The following is a 16,636-nucleotide window of genomic DNA, read 5'->3' as shown; positions in this document are numbered from 1 at the left end:
GCAAATACTTTTGTGGTCAGTTTACAATGTGATGCAGTTTGCTGTCTTCCTACACATGCTCATGGGTGAATGTGTGCGCCAGCTGGCACAACTCAGCCAAGTGACTGAGAACTTATCCACCATGGTCAGTGGCACAGTCAGGTTTCCTTCTAAAGGCAGTGAAGGACCTAAAAAGCACACAGAGAACAGTGATTTAGCGAGCAGCATGTTGCTTGAAGGTGCAAGAAGCTAACAAGTTAAAACTGAGGCTGAGTACAGATTCTAATTTCTCTACTATTATCTTTATTTTGGCACTGGTGGTAGCTGTGATCATTCTAGATTTGACTTTGAAACTGTCTCAAAGTGTTTGGTGAATTTCAGATAATGACAATTAGGGTTCTGTACAATTTGCTTGCTTCCTCAATGACTTCAATTCATGTATCTGCAATTCCTGAGGAGTTCAGAGAATTACTGGAATTAAGAGTTCCCACTGATCAGTCACCAGAAATGCAGCTCTTGCCAGTTTCATTGTTTGTGGTTTTGAAGCATTTGATGTGGTTTGCCTTACTTTATGGTTTGTTCATTTTTTTTTTTTTTCATGTCTGGTACTGACTGAGGATTCTGCACACACAAAATAAAATGTTACTTGTGATCTTCTTCAGGACAGTCCAGTGCACTAGGAATGGTCTTTCCTGTTGGTGTGTAGATGAGAATGGTGTTGAGGTTCCTGGCAGCAAACAGAATGGATATCCCATATCTTGTAAGTAAAAAGTTTCTGTCTTTGCTTGGATTGGGTAAAGAACCATTTAAATCTGCATTTGAATTGCTGAAATCAAGAAAAGGCTAGCCACAGACTTCAATGGACTCTAGTTTATGGTAATTTGCTAGGTCTTCTATTGGAAGTTCTGGAGTTTCTTCAAGGCTTGTCATGGAAATCTGATACACCTCAATGTCTGTATTTATGAAGGTCCCAGTAAGACAAATTGTGAATGAAAGATTGATTTAGTGTAATTGCTTTTGAGTTGGAGAGCTTCAACCCCATCTGTGGTGGACTTCTCTATACCCATTTTCATAACCTCAAGTCCATCAATGCCCTCATGCCACCTGGGTGGCAGACTTAGAACTTGCAATTCTGAGAAAACTCAGATGTTGCCTCCATAAAAGACTCAGTGCCCAACAAGAACCTTCCTCTAACAGTGCCCCTCTCTGGTACCACAGGCTTGTCCTTTTGCCAGCTGCAAAAGCAGAGGATCTTGGTGAGCCGATACATCAATGGCAGCAGCATCTCCTACATCCCCCAGTGCCTGGACTCAGGGGCTTTCGACCAGGTGCAGTGTGACACAGAGCTGGGACAGTGCTGGTGTGTAGATCCAGAGGGAATGGAGATTTATGGCACCAGGCAAAGAGGAACGCCAGCACGATGTAAGCGATATTCAGCAAAATGATGGGGTTTGTGGGTTTGAAAGGTTTGGTGTGAATAGGGAACAATAAGATTATTGAGTCCAACTCCCTGCTCTTCATAAAAACAAGATGATGCACCTCAGTGTCCCTGCTCAATGTAACCCCCTTTTAAACAACAGGGTGACCATTCAGCTGTTTGGGGGAAATTAATACACAAATAAACATTCCCTCTCTTCCTCATTAGGTCCAGGGAACTGTGAGATCCGAGACCGTCGCATCCTGCACGGATTTGGGGAGAAGAGCCCACCACAGTGCTCAGCAGATGGAGAGTTTCTGCCTGTCCAGTGCAAGTTTGTCAACACAACAGACATGAGTGTTTTTGATCTTGTTCATAGTTACAACAGGTAAGAGCTCAGGCTTCTGAACCAAGAATGCAATCCTGCGTACCCCTTCAAGGCACCATCTGACTGCTTTTTTGTGATTTTTGCTACATGGAGCCCTTATTCTGTAACTGCACATTATGATGTTTTCTGTTAAAGAATGGACCAAGTGAAAGAACCTTTTTCTTCTTTTCTTCTGACTTAAAGCTGCTGATTAAAATATATATATATATATATATATATATATATATATTCCATCCCTGCAGTCTAATTGGTGTGTCCTCACACAGCACTGGATACCACATTGTGATCTGTAGTTGGAAATAGCCAGGGCTGCTTTTGAGACAGGCAGACAGCAACAAAGGAGATAAATGTAGAAGGAGCAGAGGAATTTGGATGTATATATGAGGTAGGAAAGACAATTCCATATGAGAGATGAGAGCAGGTGGACAAGTGATAACATGCAAAGATGATGTTCCATCTGATGATGAGAACCTCTTACCTGTCTAAATATTAGGCAGTGCCAGGGCTGCTCACATGGGTGAAACAGCAAGTGATGAAAATGATGAACAGCTGTGCTGGTGCACAGCAGGCTTCAGGTGCTTGCAGAGGGTTGGGGAACGCTTCTGATCAAATCCTTGTCTATGGGAGTGGGAAGCTCCCTGTCCTGTGGAGGAGCTGGGAACTAACACTGTGATGGAGACACAGGGATGGGCAAGGGGAGCTGATGGGAGAGGAGTTTGTTTTGGTTGTTCAGAGATGTTCAGACTCTCCAGAGAAACCTTTCAGTGTCTCGTGAAGTGCCACTGACTTGGCTCCTCAGTCAGCACCAGTTTCCCTGGTGGAGGGCAGAGCACTAAACATAACATCTCAGTGTGACTTGGCTCTGTAGCAGCAAAGGTGTTTTATTGTAAATGTCAGCTTTGCTGTGTGGAGGGGTTTCTTTTTTTAAAATTTAAGTAAAACTGAAAGACAGGTCTGAATGCACAGTGCAAATTTGTCAGAGCTTCAGGAGAGATTATTTTGGTGAGAGCAAAATAATATGGCTCTTTTGTTTGTTGGTGTTGAAATGCTAAAAAGCAACTGCAGTGGAGAAATCAATGCTTTAAATTGACATTTTTTTTCCTCCCACTGGGAGATTTGCTTGCAAAGACCTGCAAGATTGGATTTATTTTCTGTCCGTGTAATGTAATTAATCACAGCAGGATCATTTCAGTCCCAGCTGTCTACCTTCTAATTATGGCATTGGCTTTACCTACTGCCATCATATCTGGGTATTTCAGGTCATTAATATATTTATTTTCACACTACTCCTGCCTGAAATGTTATTATTCCTTCCCCAAACCAGGGCAGAATGTGTAATTGAAGGGATGAGTTCCACAGCAAAGGGCTGTAGCTGAACAGGGATTTTAACCCATATTTTATGTTTATATGGAACCAGTGGAGAAACTTTCTTCGGTTTCATACACTGATTTTTAAAATGTAGACATATCATCCTACCTCTTTTTCCAAACAGTTTCCCTAGACCTTCATAAATATTCCAGAATAAGCCAGTATGTTAAACCACCTCTCCCAAACACACAAATGGCAAAATTCAAAAGTTTAGAGCTGATACTTTTCCCAAATAGAACACTTCCACAAAGAAAGGTGAGCCCAAATTTCCTGCCTCACCTGGAGGGCTTGGCTCCTGTTGCCTTTTCTGCATGGACTGGGTCCAGGTCCTCCCTGGATAGGCAGCCATATAGAACACCCTGTAGCAGATTGATGGGAATTATAAAAAAATCAAAAGTCAAGGAAGATTTTTATTTACTTTCTTGCTACAATCAATAATGAGTTGTCTTTGCTGGAAGCCAAGAGCAGAGACTTAAATTTTGAAGGCCAACAACTTCACATTTATTTATTTCCCTGTATTTTTAAGTGTGAGCATTCTTGTTGAAAAATATAGAAACACTAGAAATTTATCCATAAGTTAAATATTATCACAGTTGGTTTGGACTGGCTCTGAAATATGAGGAATTCTGTGTTAATGCTACTCATCTTGATGGCTGTGGTTAAAGAGTCTGAGAAAATAAAAAATGTGGTAAGAATTGGGTTTTCCACATAAGGTGAGAAAAATTTTGCCCTCTTGTTTGTGTGGGCCTAATTTATATCTGTTTGTAATTTATTGAGTTTTACTCTCAACTTGGAACAAAAATAACCAGAATGACAAGATGTGACTACACATCTGCCCTATATAAAGCAGTATGTGTGACTTTTAAATGTTGAAAATGAAAAAAATCAGGATGCAAAGTTTTTTCATTGAATCCTGTGTCACTCAGAGGTTGAGATGCTGAGCTGATGAGCTCCAAGGACATGAGCAGTACAGAAAATGATCTTATTTCTGACTGGGCGGTGGACAGTGCATGATAATCCAGGGCAGCTGAGAGGTGTTAAAATACCCCAGCTGTTTATGCCCATGTTCACATTGAACACTATAGGTGTATGCTATTTATGTGTTTATACCTTAAATTGTGTTGTTTTCATGCTGACAGAAGTCCCTCTGTGCCCTGAAGTATGACATTTTGATCTCTATCAGCATGCCAAGTGTCAGCAGGTTTTGAAAATCTAAAGTGGAGGGAGTCAGTGGACTTTTAATTTGTAGATGTGGGTGCCAGAGCAAAGCAGCACTGCAGAGGGATGTACAAATTCTGAGGCAGGACAGGAGCACTGCTGGGACAACCCTGAGGTTACAGCCCCTTCCTCTGACAGAGCTGCTGTTGCTTTGGGCATTCCCAAGGCTGTGCTTTGATGTCCTGTGGAAGCAGAAACATCTTCATCTCTCCTGACAGGAGGTGGTGGAGCTCCCAGGAGTCCCCTCTCCTGTGAAGACAGGCTGAGATTCCACCCTGGAGAAGAGAAGGCTCTCAAGGGACTTTACAGCACCTAAAGGGGGCTACAAGAGAGGTGGAGAAGGACTTTTAACAAGTACAGTAGTGTTAGAACAAAGAGGAAAGGCTTTGGGCTGAAAGAGGGTAGGTTTAGATTTAGATATGAGGAAGAAATTCTTTCCTGTGAGTGCTGAGGCACTGGCACAGGTTGCCTACAGAAAATGTGGATGCCCCATCCTTAGGAGTGTTGGAGGCCAAGGCTGGAAGGGACCCTGAGCAGCTTGGTTTGGTGGAAGCAGCCTCTGCCCATGGCAGGGGGGTTGGAATTAGATGGTCTTCAAGGTTCCTTCCAACCCAGAATGTTCTATAATTCAGGCAAAGTCTTGGAGGTGGCAAAGACCCTTGCTCTGCTCAGCTGAGCACCAGCTCTGAGCCAGACAAGCATTTCACTGCTGCTCTCAGGCTGCACATTCTGGAGCATTCCTGAGGCTGCTGGAGTGTGGCACTGAATCGAGCCTGGTCACAGTTTCACAGGGAGGCTGTGAACTGCTTTTCCCCAGTTAATCAGTGCTTAATCCACAAATATTCTTATTGCTGAGTGGCCATCTTGGTAAAAACCTAATTTGTGTAACTCTCTGGAGGTGGTGAGCAGAAAATCCCACTTCCTTGTTGCTGGGTTTTTCCAAATAAGCCACATGCAGCTGGATCACCACACCTTTATAGTATTTCAGGGTAAAGGGATGTGTCCATAAAATAATATGATTGTTTTAGAACTTGGCACTTTGACACTAGAACTTGAAACTTATCTTTTGCTTGGAGAAACCCTAGGATGTCTGTCAGTTAAGACCACCTTTATTATGGTTTTTACAACTTAGACCCTATTAAGTTTCTTTCTTAAATAATTGCTTTGCTGGAATCTGGCTGTTGTCATTCCTAGAATATTACACTGGAAACCATCTCTTTGATCTCCAGAAGCTAAAGTGATTCTTGTTTCATATTAAAATCCCTTTCACCTTCTCCTTAATCTGTTGAGCCATGCCTTGAAAATGAAAGATATTAGTGAGGCTTTTATCAGCTTTTGTACTTAATTCAGTGCAGAAATTGTACGTGGCATGTAAGGAAAGGGAAGCAACCTGGTTTTTTAGGCATTCTGCCATCTCATGCAGATTTGTGGAAGGAGCTAATGAATGGCTGTTGTAGTAACATTAGGCCAACGCCCATCTATTTTACACTCTTTGACAGGCTTTCAAAGATGAGAATAGAATTGAAAGTGAGTTAGATGCTGGGTACGTGCTTAGGAGGGCTCAGAAATTTGTTTGAAGGGAGATTATCCACTGTTTTCTTAGAAAAATGGCATTTAGGAGAGTTGCAATCCTGCTGAAACAGCACTCTGATCTTGTAAGAGCCTGGTTGCCAAAAGGAGACCAAAGCTTTTGTACTGGCTTTGTGCTCTGCAGTCATCCTTCTCCTATGAAATCAGGAAGGAAACAGCTGATTCTTTGTTGTGGTTGATGGGCCTCCCTGGGCTCTTCTACAGCACCCTACTTTTTATTCCAGGCTCCCAAGGGCTTTCCAAAAACTCAGCTCGGTGAGGGAAGCATTCCCAGAGATCTCGGGATATTGTTACTGCGTGGACAGCCTGGGGAGGGAGTTGGCAGACACAGGTGAGTGCCTTCCAGCAGCTCATCCTCTGACCTGGGGGTTGTTGAATTCCCAAGGGAAAGGACAAATAACAACTGTCAGTCTTCAGATTCATTTGGAAGTTCAATTTCACTCTTACAAGGAGTGAGAACAATGTGACAGGTGTGATGCCCATGGGAAGGGCTGGTGCTCACTAATGAAATCCCACTCTTTTGAGCAGAACTTCAGTCAGCAATGAGTGGAGTTGGTGCCTGGAAGCTAATCCTGTCCTCTTTGGGATGTGGAATGGGATTTCTGAATGTCCACTTTCTGCCCACACTAGGAAGCTGTGTCATATATGATATGTCCTATTAGCAAATCCAGGGGAATATAAAGGGCCTGAAGAATGAACTCGTTTCTTCTTGCTTAGGTAAAATCTACAATTGTTTGGGTTGGAAAAGACCTTTAAAGAACATCTAGTCCAATCTGTCTACAATGGGCAGGGCCATCCTCTTCTCTCATAACCTCAGGATTTAGGCATGTTAATAGTTGATGGGATGCTTTAGAAGAAAGAATGTTCTTTTTTTCAGCAAGGAGGAATGATGAGGTTGAGAATTTCCAGGCCTTCCTTAGATACGGTGGTTTTAATTTTCAATTTTTTTTTAAAGGGGAAAAATACAAAGCACAATAGCTTGAAATTTACATGATAGACAAGAACTTCAACATTTAATTCCCAGAAAAAAAAACAAGTTCTCAAAAAATCTGTGCACTCAGAGAAACTACTGAATGTCTTGGTTTTTAATATGCAACCAGAACGACTTGTAGTTGGTTTTAGTAATATCTATTTCCAAAATTCCATCAATTTCTGTACTGTAGGCTAAACCTAACAAAACCACAGCCTATAGCCAGGTATGGGATGTTTCTCCTGCTTGTTTTGATAGATGTCAAGGAATAAAGGTGGTGCCTGGGCACCCAGCACTGGGTGCAGGGTGTGGTGCATTAGGGTTATGTGGGGTTAACAGAGTTATGCCGACTTCACATTTGACTTGTTTAGAGAACTGGATTTATTTTTCCTCCCAGCTTTGCTCTTCTGGGGTAAGGATGATTTCTGTCTTAAAAGCTCTCCCTGTGATAAAAGTCTGTCTTTCCCAGGCCTGGAGCTGCTGCTGGATGAAGTTTACGACACGGTGTTCTCGGGCCCGGAGCCTGCCCGCACGTTCACAGAGAGCAGCATCCATCGGATCCTGCAGAGGAGATTCCTGGGGGTCCAGCTGGCCACCTCTGGCAAGTTCAGGTGTAAGTAGCACCCAGGAGATGCCCTGTAAATCAGATGGCAGTTCTGGAGCTTTTATGTGACAGCTGCTGTTGGGGAGAGTTGTTGTAGGAGTTTTTTGCTCTAAAAACATTTAATATCACAGTTCTAATGCAAGAATCAATTGCAATGCAAGAATCAAGGTCCCCGAATTGCAGATGGCTTTTATCCTCTGCACTGTGCATTCTTTGCCAGCAGATTGCTCCTGTCCTCTGATCAATGCTTTCCCACATTCCTGCTGATCACATTCTTTGAAATCCCATGAACTCTCCATATCTCTTCCTCTGAGATTATGGAGATGGATTTATTGATTTATTAAATTAAAAGCCTAAGAAAATGCTCCGTAATTGATGTTGGTACACTCAGAAACAGGAAGGATTTTACACTGACCACAACACACTCCATTCCCAGGAGGCCACACAAAAGTTTGTAGAGCCTTGGCCAGCAAGGCTGAACTTTTGCATCTGCCCTAGGTCAGGGCAGGCATGTGGGGGGAGAGTTTCTCCACCTACAGGCAAAGAACTCTGCAGAACAGGAGGTCAGGTACCTCCTCCCTCCTAGACCAGAGCCCAATGCAAACTGAGAAGAGTTTGAATCTCCTGTGCAATACTCCATCCTCCCATCCAAATTCCCAAACTCCTCTGACATTGCTTTCTGACTCTTGCTAAGGAGTTGCATCACCAGAAATATGAAGCAGATATAATGTCAGTCTTTTGGCTGTGTAGTCACACAATTTTTCTGGCTTTGGGACAAGCTGATCCTTCTGGGGAGTTTTGAAGGCATCTTCCCTCTGCACTGCACAGTGGTTCTGGCTTAGCTCTGGCTGTGTCTGGGGCTGCAGCAGCTGTCATTACAGATGAAGCTGTACCAGCCACAAGATGGAGATGTGACCTCATTCATCAGCCACCGAGGGGGATGCTCTGGTGACTTAGGAAGCTTTCACCAAATCCACTCAAACTGGGAAAGTTGTCAGAGTCCCCTGGATGAGCAGGTTGCTCTGACATGGTGCTCCCGCTGCCTCACTCAGGTAGCTGGGTGTAGCTGGAAACTTCTTGAAGGTGAGAAATGTTTAGGCTGTAGGATTGCAGATTAATATAAACAAGCAAAATTTCTGTTCAGAGGGTGAAGTCTTGTATTGGAGAGATCATACCCCAGAAAATTTACTTGCTGGATTTTTGCCCTCTTTGCCTTTAAGGCCAGTTTGACAGGAATAGGGTCTTCAGATCCCTGCAGAGGGAAATGGAAAAGTTCTCAGCCCAAATTTCCACAGTCAGGTGCAGATCTGTTTGCAGGGGCAATGCCTCATTCTCTTCAGAAACACTGAACTTTGCCTTCAAATCAGGTTCCCAGGCTGTACATGTGTCTCTGTTGACCAACTTTTCTTTTGCACAAAGGGCTAGAGCTCCCCCAGCCTACAGCATGGTTCCCTGGGAGAAATATTCCTGCTCTGCCTCCTTGCAACCATGGCTAAAAAATGTGTTGAGGCTTTATCTTCTGTTTAGTTTTCAGAAATTGTCACCGTTAGGTTGGACATGGCATACACATGTGATCAGGGTCTAAGAAGAGAAAAGTTTTTTATTCTGCTTGTTCTCCTGCTTATATACTTTTAACAAAGTGTGATCTTAAGTCACTAACTACATCACAATAACTTATTATATTCATTGGTGCAAAGCAATTAATGCCAATATAATTGGCAAAAGTTTTACAGAAATTTAATAAAGCATATATACACATCTGCATATGCATGTAGTTTAGCTTACAAAGATTTCCATGTATCTTTTCTCATCTATTTCCATGCTGAAAGCCTTGTCTTCTTCCTTGCTATGGATACACTCGAAAATCATCAATTGTTATTTCTTCTCTTAACTCAGCTTTGCTTGCAAGCCAGCTGTCAAGCCCCTCCATAGAAATTAGTACCTACAGTGGAAAACTGTGGGGCAAATTCTTCATGGGAAAAGAGGAAGGAGAATTCTCATTTTGAGCCAGTACTTGATGCATCACTGGAAGTGATCAGGAAGTTAAATTGTTTTTCCTCATTTTTTTTTTCTCCCAAATCTCGCAATCTCTGCTGGTCAGAGTGACCTCGTGATACATTAGAAAGTCTCTTTTCCCAGCCTGGTGGTTGAAGATGGAGTCAGAACTCTTCAGTTCTCGTTCTCGAGGCTGTTTATTGTTTTTTATCTATAAAATTCTTTCTCTGGCCTGCTGAGATCTGCTCAGCAGGTCAGACAGAGGCACTCTGACTGCCTCAGAGACAGTGTTATCTTTTATACTAAAAACTACGTGTACATTATTTACCATAACTTCCCAATACCTATCACCTATGTTAGACAGTGAGTTTCTACTTGAAACCAATCTAAAAATGCCAACATCACCCAGAAGATGGAGGCTAGGAAGAAGAAGGAAAAAGGACAAGGAACGCCCAAATTCCTCCATCTTGGGACCCTGAGCCCCCATTCTAAAAACCTCAAAAATCTACTTTTCACCCCATGACAAACTATCTATTATTCTACTTAAACTTTCTTGACTTGTAATTTTTCATACAAAGGTTGCTAATTGTTTTTCCATGGGTCAAGATCAAAGGCACAGGGGTCTTGGGCTCTGTGCCAAGGTCTCTGAGCCCCCTGTCAGGGTCTCAAATCCTCCAGGGCAGCCAGAGGAATTTCTTGGGTTCCAGCACCAAAACAGGCAAACAACAGGATCAAACAGAGGTGGCTCTGAAACGTTGAACTTTCCCTGCTTACCGCTTGCTGTTTTCCCTGCAGGCCCCTCGAGGTGTGAGGCTGAGCGCTCGGCAGCGCTGCGATTCCAGGAGCCCCTGGTGCCATCCTGCATGGCCAGCGGGGCCTACGCGGCCCAGCAGTGTCACCAGCAAGGCTCGTGCTGGTGCTCGGACAGCCAGGGCCAGGAGGTGCCGGGCACACGGCGACGAGACCAGCCCCCAGCCTGTGGTATGTACAAGACTGGCCAAAGGAAAAATCTCTCAGTGTGTTTAGCACTGCAATTCCAGCAGCCCCTGGTGCCATCCTGCGTGGCCAGCGGGGCCTATGCGGCCCGGCAGTGCCACCCGTGGGGCCCGTGCTGGTGCTCAGACAGCCGCAGCCAGGAGGGGCCAGGTACGTGGTATGTATTTCAGTAGACACCACAGCCCCCAGCCTGTGGTATGTACTGAAATAAACACGGGCAGGAGACCTTTCTTCGTTTTGAAGCCTTTATTAAAAGCGATCAGCCCTGGTGGGGAGAACCAATGGGTCCGTGCTCACAGGGCTGCTGCTCCCAGGAATGGCATGGAGGAGGAGGAAGATGAAGCTTTGTCCACTGGTCTGTGGGCAGAGCTAGGGGTTCCGTCCTCATGAGAGACTCAGGGGATTCCCTGCTTTTTGGTTGAACATTTGAGGAGCTCTGTCTAGGTGACATCTTTTGTTTAGGATGAGGGGTTAGCAGATACTAGATTCTGCTCCTCATGTCTAGACATCACTTTGATTTGTCAATTTTATGTTGGCTCGTTTTTAGGGGTTTTTGGCTAGGTTTGGTGTGGGGCTTTTCCCATTGCATGCTGGTTCTGAGGTCATTTGTATATCAACTCAATGTCCCTTCCTCTTCACCATCTGGGTCCCATCTTCCAGGAAGCAGCATGGTGTCACTTGACAAAAGCTGGAATTATTAACCATCAACAACAAGTAGTTAACAAAAACAACAGGTGATTACAATAACAGTTAGAACTCCACCCTGGCAGCAACTAGCCCAACCTGTGAACTCTGCAACCTTTTAAAATATTGGGCAGCTGTTCTACTCATAACACCTACGAGATTGGCCAAAGGAAAAATCTCTCAGTGTCTTTTGAAATAAATAAAGGGCAGGAGATTTTTCTCCTTTTTAATGCCTTTATTAAGAGTGATCAGCTCTGCTGGGGGCGCAACAGGTCGCGCTCACACCACCGCTGCTTTCCGGAGTGGCACAGAGGAGGAGGAGGAGGTGCACAGCTTTGTCCGCTTCACACGCCAGCAGAGCCAGGGATTCCATCCTCATGGGTGTGGCAGGATTTCTGTACCCCAATTCAAGCTCTGAGGTCCTCCCTCCTTAGATGTCACTTAGGTTGTTCAGTTCTGTGGTGGCTCGTTGTTCCAGGGGTTTTCTTTGCTGAACTTGGCAAAGTATTCCTACTTTTGCGTACAAACTCTGATGTCACTTCCTCCTCACAGTCCTGGGTGCCATTTTCTAGGAAGTAGCAGGGGTGAAAACCTGACCTAATGGAGAGGGATTTCCAACAGGCGATTAACAGGGCATGAGCAACAAGTAATTGATTATCAACAAGGTAACAATAAGGACTGGTAACAGTGGGTTTAACTTTATCAATGCTGTAACTTTTGATAAATGGGTGATTTCTTATTCATTACATCTTTAGATGGGAACAGAGCAGACCAGCTCCTTTCTCGGCTCTGACAGATTCTGGTGGTCAAAGATCCTGAAACCTCCCCAGGGCTAAGAGTCACATTCTAAAAAATTATTAAATATCATACTGCTTTTATTTTATGTTGTGATCTTTTAGTTTTGCATGCAGCAAGGCTTTTCTTTGCAGCTCTGATATCTGGATATCATCCCCACTTGCACAAAGCCCATTTGCCAGCCAGACTCCTGATCTAAAGCCACCCTCAGTGAACCCATCACGGTGATGTTCCCATCCAGGCTCGAGTGGCACTGTAATTTACTGCCAATCCAAAGAGTTTCCAAGAAAACCTCTTTGGAGGAAGGTTCTTGAAGACCTTGATCCAGTTTAACTTCACAGGGGTGCTTGGCACTAGTGGGAAGTACAGCATTGGCCAGTTTTTCCCACAGGAGGATCTGTCAGAGATGGATAATGGCCAAGGCCCTCTGGAGTCAGCTCAGGCATTTTCACTGGACTCCAGGAACTGAAGTGTAAAGTGACAATATCTGTGCAAGTGATGGTGATTTTGTGTTTTTCCTCCTTCTTTTTGTGAAATGCTGTGGAATTTCATCTCCCATTCTGACTGGTTTTTTTTTTTCCAACTCTGTCACTATATGTTTTGCTATGAAAGCTGCCAAATCCTGTAGAAAACTCCCCACCAAACAATTCAGAAAAGGTGTATAGGTTAGGGCTTTGAGAGATTCCACAGAGAATTCACCATCAAATCTGTGCCCCAAATGGAAATGACAGCAGAAATGTCCAGGGGCCGGTGGGGAGGAGGAAAGTTAAAGACCTTTGCTCTGAAGTGCATTACCTAAATATTCAGGATTGTGCTGGAGGGCTGGGGCACAGGGTCTTAGCATGGGGGCTGCCTTGGGGGAAGGCAGTTGCTGTGTCTGTGAGACACACACAGCTTCCCACGCAGCTGAAAAAGGAGGAATCTGCCCTAGGTGTCACAGCTCCAAGTGCTCAGAGCGCTCTGGGCACACACAGGCTTGCTGTGAAATGAAAACTTCAGTGTGCCTTCAAGGCTGATCACCAAGGATATTACAAGGGAACCTCTGAGAGGCCTTGCCATATGCTGAGGGTAGTTGTTTTCTTTTTGAGTATGCTTTGCTGAGCCCTCCTGATAATTTTTTTTTTTTTTTGAGGGGGGGTGAAGAAAGGGGGGCAATGACTTCAGGCTGCTTGCTGCTTTTATTGGCAGACTCAGGAAATTTAAGCAGGGAAAAAATTTCTGCAGAGGTTTCACAGATTAACTCCTGAGAAGGTATTTCATGAGGTTATGGCTGAAATCTTCAGACAACTACATGCCTTGTGTGTGTCTCCAGTTCTCCTCTATTTTGTGTTCAAAACCCATGTTGATGTGATAGTTAGGGCCACAGTTTAGTGGTGGGCCTGGCAGTGCTGGGTTAATGGTTGGACTCAATTAAGTTTTCCAACCTTAATGATTCTGTGATTGTTTAATGTCTTTGGCTCTCACACTCAGCAGTGTTAACACTGGAAGAGTCAGAGCACCAGGCAGCCCTGATGGGGACGTGCTTCTCTTCAGACCTTCTGCAGTAGATTCACGCCAGCAGTGCTTTGGTGTTTATTCTTTCTTCCTCTGTTTTGATTTGATTCAGCAGTGGGCAGGAGGGGAGAGTGTTTATGACCCGTGATCCTACATTTGTTTCATATTACTGTTCTTGTGGAATTGTGGCTTACACTAAATTATTGGCCCTCTGAGGAATGTTCTTCATCCCTCCAACCACCAAGAGCCAACACTGAACACAGAAGGGGCCCATCCTACAGCAAGTTCTTTTACAAAGGAACTTCTGGGAAGGGGCCCTCAGCTCCTGTCAGGAGCTGCAGAGCACGACAAGGGTGCAAGAGCAGGAGTGAGAAAGATGTCAATCACAGAACATCAGATTACTTGCTTAGCTTTTTAACAGCTTTATAGATTTCCAGCTTTTATCCTTATTGTTAACAGGATGTGTGACTGCTTTATCATATTGCTTGGTTGTGGAACAAATGGAGATGGAGTGGGGAGCCCAGGGGAGCTGGTACTGAAGCAGACTAAAGCTGCTTATCCATCTTGTCCTCTACAGGGACAGCAGTGGTGCTGAGTAAGAAAGACTGAGAAACATGGAAAATGTTAGAAATAACTTCCAAATATCCTCCTGCATGTGGGAGATGTCCCAAACTGGAGGCTGAGTCAAGATCATTGTTTTCAGCCCTCCCCTATGGAGTTATCTTCCAGGGATTTGCCTAATTGCCCTCTAACCTTTTATCCTTCCTAGCACTCTCTGGCAATAAATTTCAATATCATAATTATGTGCTCTACATCTGGACTTCTTTGTACTGTGAGAAATACTGAATAATAATTGTCTATTGTGAATGATGTGGAGAATCCTGTTCTTTATAAACCTTTTTTCATATTTTTTTTGTCCAGGCTGAATGTTCTCTCATACTGGAAAAGCTGTTCTGTCCTCAAAATATTTTTGTCTCCCCTTCTCTATAGTTCTGCTACTTTTGCCTCCCTTCTCTATAATTCTACTTTCCAAGGACAGGTAACTGTGTGGCATGTGAGTTAAGCTGCTGTGTGCATTCCAGACATCCAGTCAGTGCCATAACCATGCTGTCTGTCTGCTCTTGATTTATCTGAATTTGTCTGTCTTTATATTTATCAAGTCTTTCCTTGTTTGCTGCCTTTTGAGCCCTAAGCTTTGTCCTTCTTCAGTGATGTGTTGCATCCTGACTTGGAGCTGTTTCTCCCTGTGTATCAGTGCACAGGTGGGGCTGGATGCAGCTACACCTCTGACACAGCTTAGCCCAGGATATGGGTGCCCAGGGCCACTGTTGATATCCTCAATATGCTGTCATTAGACTTTTTTTTTTTTTTAATTCTGTCATTTTTTTCCCTTAGAGCTCATTCATTAATGCCACCTGGTCCTTAGCACTCTATTTCTCTAATTTTAACAATTCATTTTCAAACCTCTTGCAATAAACCCCTCACTATGAAACTGAAGGTCTAGTAAGGAAACTTCCATAAATTCCTCATTGGTGGATTTTGTTTAAAATAACTTTGTGTTCTTCCACAATCTATTTCTCCTTCTTAGGTTCCCACATTTCACCTGGATCACTGGAGTTTTTCATTAAGATCAGGCATCCTACTAGAGTACTAAAATATTTGGAAAAGACATTTTTCATTCTTTCTGCCATGGGAACAGGGATGAGCATTTACATCGGGAAGCAACAGAACCAGTAAAACTCCACAGAGCAGAGAACTGAGCAGTGGGGAAGGAATTTGGGGTCTTGACTGGAGAATTTTATTTGTAGACCATAGGCACTGACATTTCAAATTCCTTAACAATGTGCATGATGCATAGTCGAGAAGCAGGTTAATCTATACTTTTGCCCCAGCTGCTTGAAAGAGAGCATTAGAATTACAGGTTCTGGAGGTTCCAAAATGTACCTTTTCTTTTTTAAATCTTTCTCTAGGTGAGGAGCAATCGTGCATCTCCGAGCGGCGACGGGCCTTGTCGAGGCTCCTCTATGGCCCTGCTGGCTCCTTCAGTCAGTCTGGTTTGTTCTCCACACCAGATAAGCAGTCAGACAAAACTGATGGCTTTTCAAGGCCCTGCCCTCCCTCTTTCAAGGAGCTATTTCTGGACTCTGGATTGTCATCCCCACTTGCACAAAGCCCCTTTGCCAGCCAGACTCCTGATCTAGAAACCACCCTCAGTGAAACTGTCACAGGGATGTTCCCATCCCGGGAGCTGGCTCGAGTGGCACTGCAGTTTACGGCCAATCCAAAGCGTTTCCAAGAAAACCTCTTTGGAGGAAGGTTCTTGAAGAACTTGATCCAGTTTAACTTCACAGGGGTGCTTGGCACTAGTGGGAAGTACAGCATTGGCCAGTTTTTCCCACAGGATGATCTGTCAGAGATGGGTAATGGCCAAGGCCCTCTGGAGTCAGCTGAGGCATTTTCACTGGAGGTATCAAAGGGGAGCTCCATTTTGAGTAAACCTCTCGTGAGCAGCTTTGGCCGCACAGTAACTCTGCAGGACAATCAGAATCGGATGAAATTCCTTTCTTCTCTCCTGGAACTACCAGAGTTCTTTACTTTTCTTCAACAAGTAATTTCTGTCCCCGAAAGTGTTGCTGAAGATTTAGGTGAAGTGGTGAAACTAGCACTGGGATCCAGAGGCTGTGGTGAGGAGCCAAGGGACATGTTTGTTCCAACATGCACCAAGGAGGGGAGGTATGAGGAGGTTCAGTGCTATGCAGGAGAGTGCTGGTGTTTGGACACTTTGGGTAAGGAGGTTCCAGGCTCAAGACGTCGAGGCAAACGCCCAAGGTGCCCCACTGAGTGTGAGAAGCAAAGGAGAAATCTGAGAAACCTGAAGCAAAGCCTGCCTGCAGGATCAGATCTCTTTATCCCCTCTTGTACTGAGGATGGAGACTTTCTGCCACTCCAGTGTTTTGGAACAAATTGCTTCTGTGTTGATTTGGATGGCAAGACTATTCCAGGAATAAAGGGGAAGGCTGGAAATCCAATGCAATGTAAGTCTTAGGGACTGGGAATTTAAAGATGCTTTCTTTTTTATTGGAATTCAATGGTTCTTTCTTCATATCTGATTACATCTGGAAATAAATTGATGTTTTC

General features: G+C 44.1%; 1 protein-coding gene across 1 annotated transcript in view; it reads left to right on the top strand.

Annotated features, from left to right (window-relative positions):
- TG (thyroglobulin) overlaps window positions 1-16,636 on the top strand; it is a 148,927-nt gene that overhangs the window by 1,988 nt on the left and 130,303 nt on the right. The window contains exons 3-9 of the mRNA XM_054273266.1: window positions 642-739; window positions 1,198-1,401; window positions 1,625-1,784; window positions 6,185-6,291; window positions 7,400-7,543; window positions 10,325-10,510; window positions 15,469-16,533. Of these exons, the coding sequence (XP_054129241.1) occupies window positions 642-739; window positions 1,198-1,401; window positions 1,625-1,784; window positions 6,185-6,291; window positions 7,400-7,543; window positions 10,325-10,510; window positions 15,469-16,533 (1,964 nt within the window). The remainder of the gene's footprint in view (window positions 1-641; window positions 740-1,197; window positions 1,402-1,624; window positions 1,785-6,184; window positions 6,292-7,399; window positions 7,544-10,324; window positions 10,511-15,468; window positions 16,534-16,636) is intronic.

Source organism: Melozone crissalis, unplaced genomic scaffold (genome assembly GCF_028551555.1).
Source record: "Melozone crissalis strain CALT ecotype California unplaced genomic scaffold, PUWL_Pcris_2 ptg000002l_1, whole genome shotgun sequence".
NCBI lineage: Eukaryota > Metazoa > Chordata > Aves > Passeriformes > Passerellidae > Melozone > Melozone crissalis.
The sequence above is the reverse complement of the archived record's forward strand: the minus strand, read 5'-3'. Positions and strand labels throughout refer to the sequence as shown.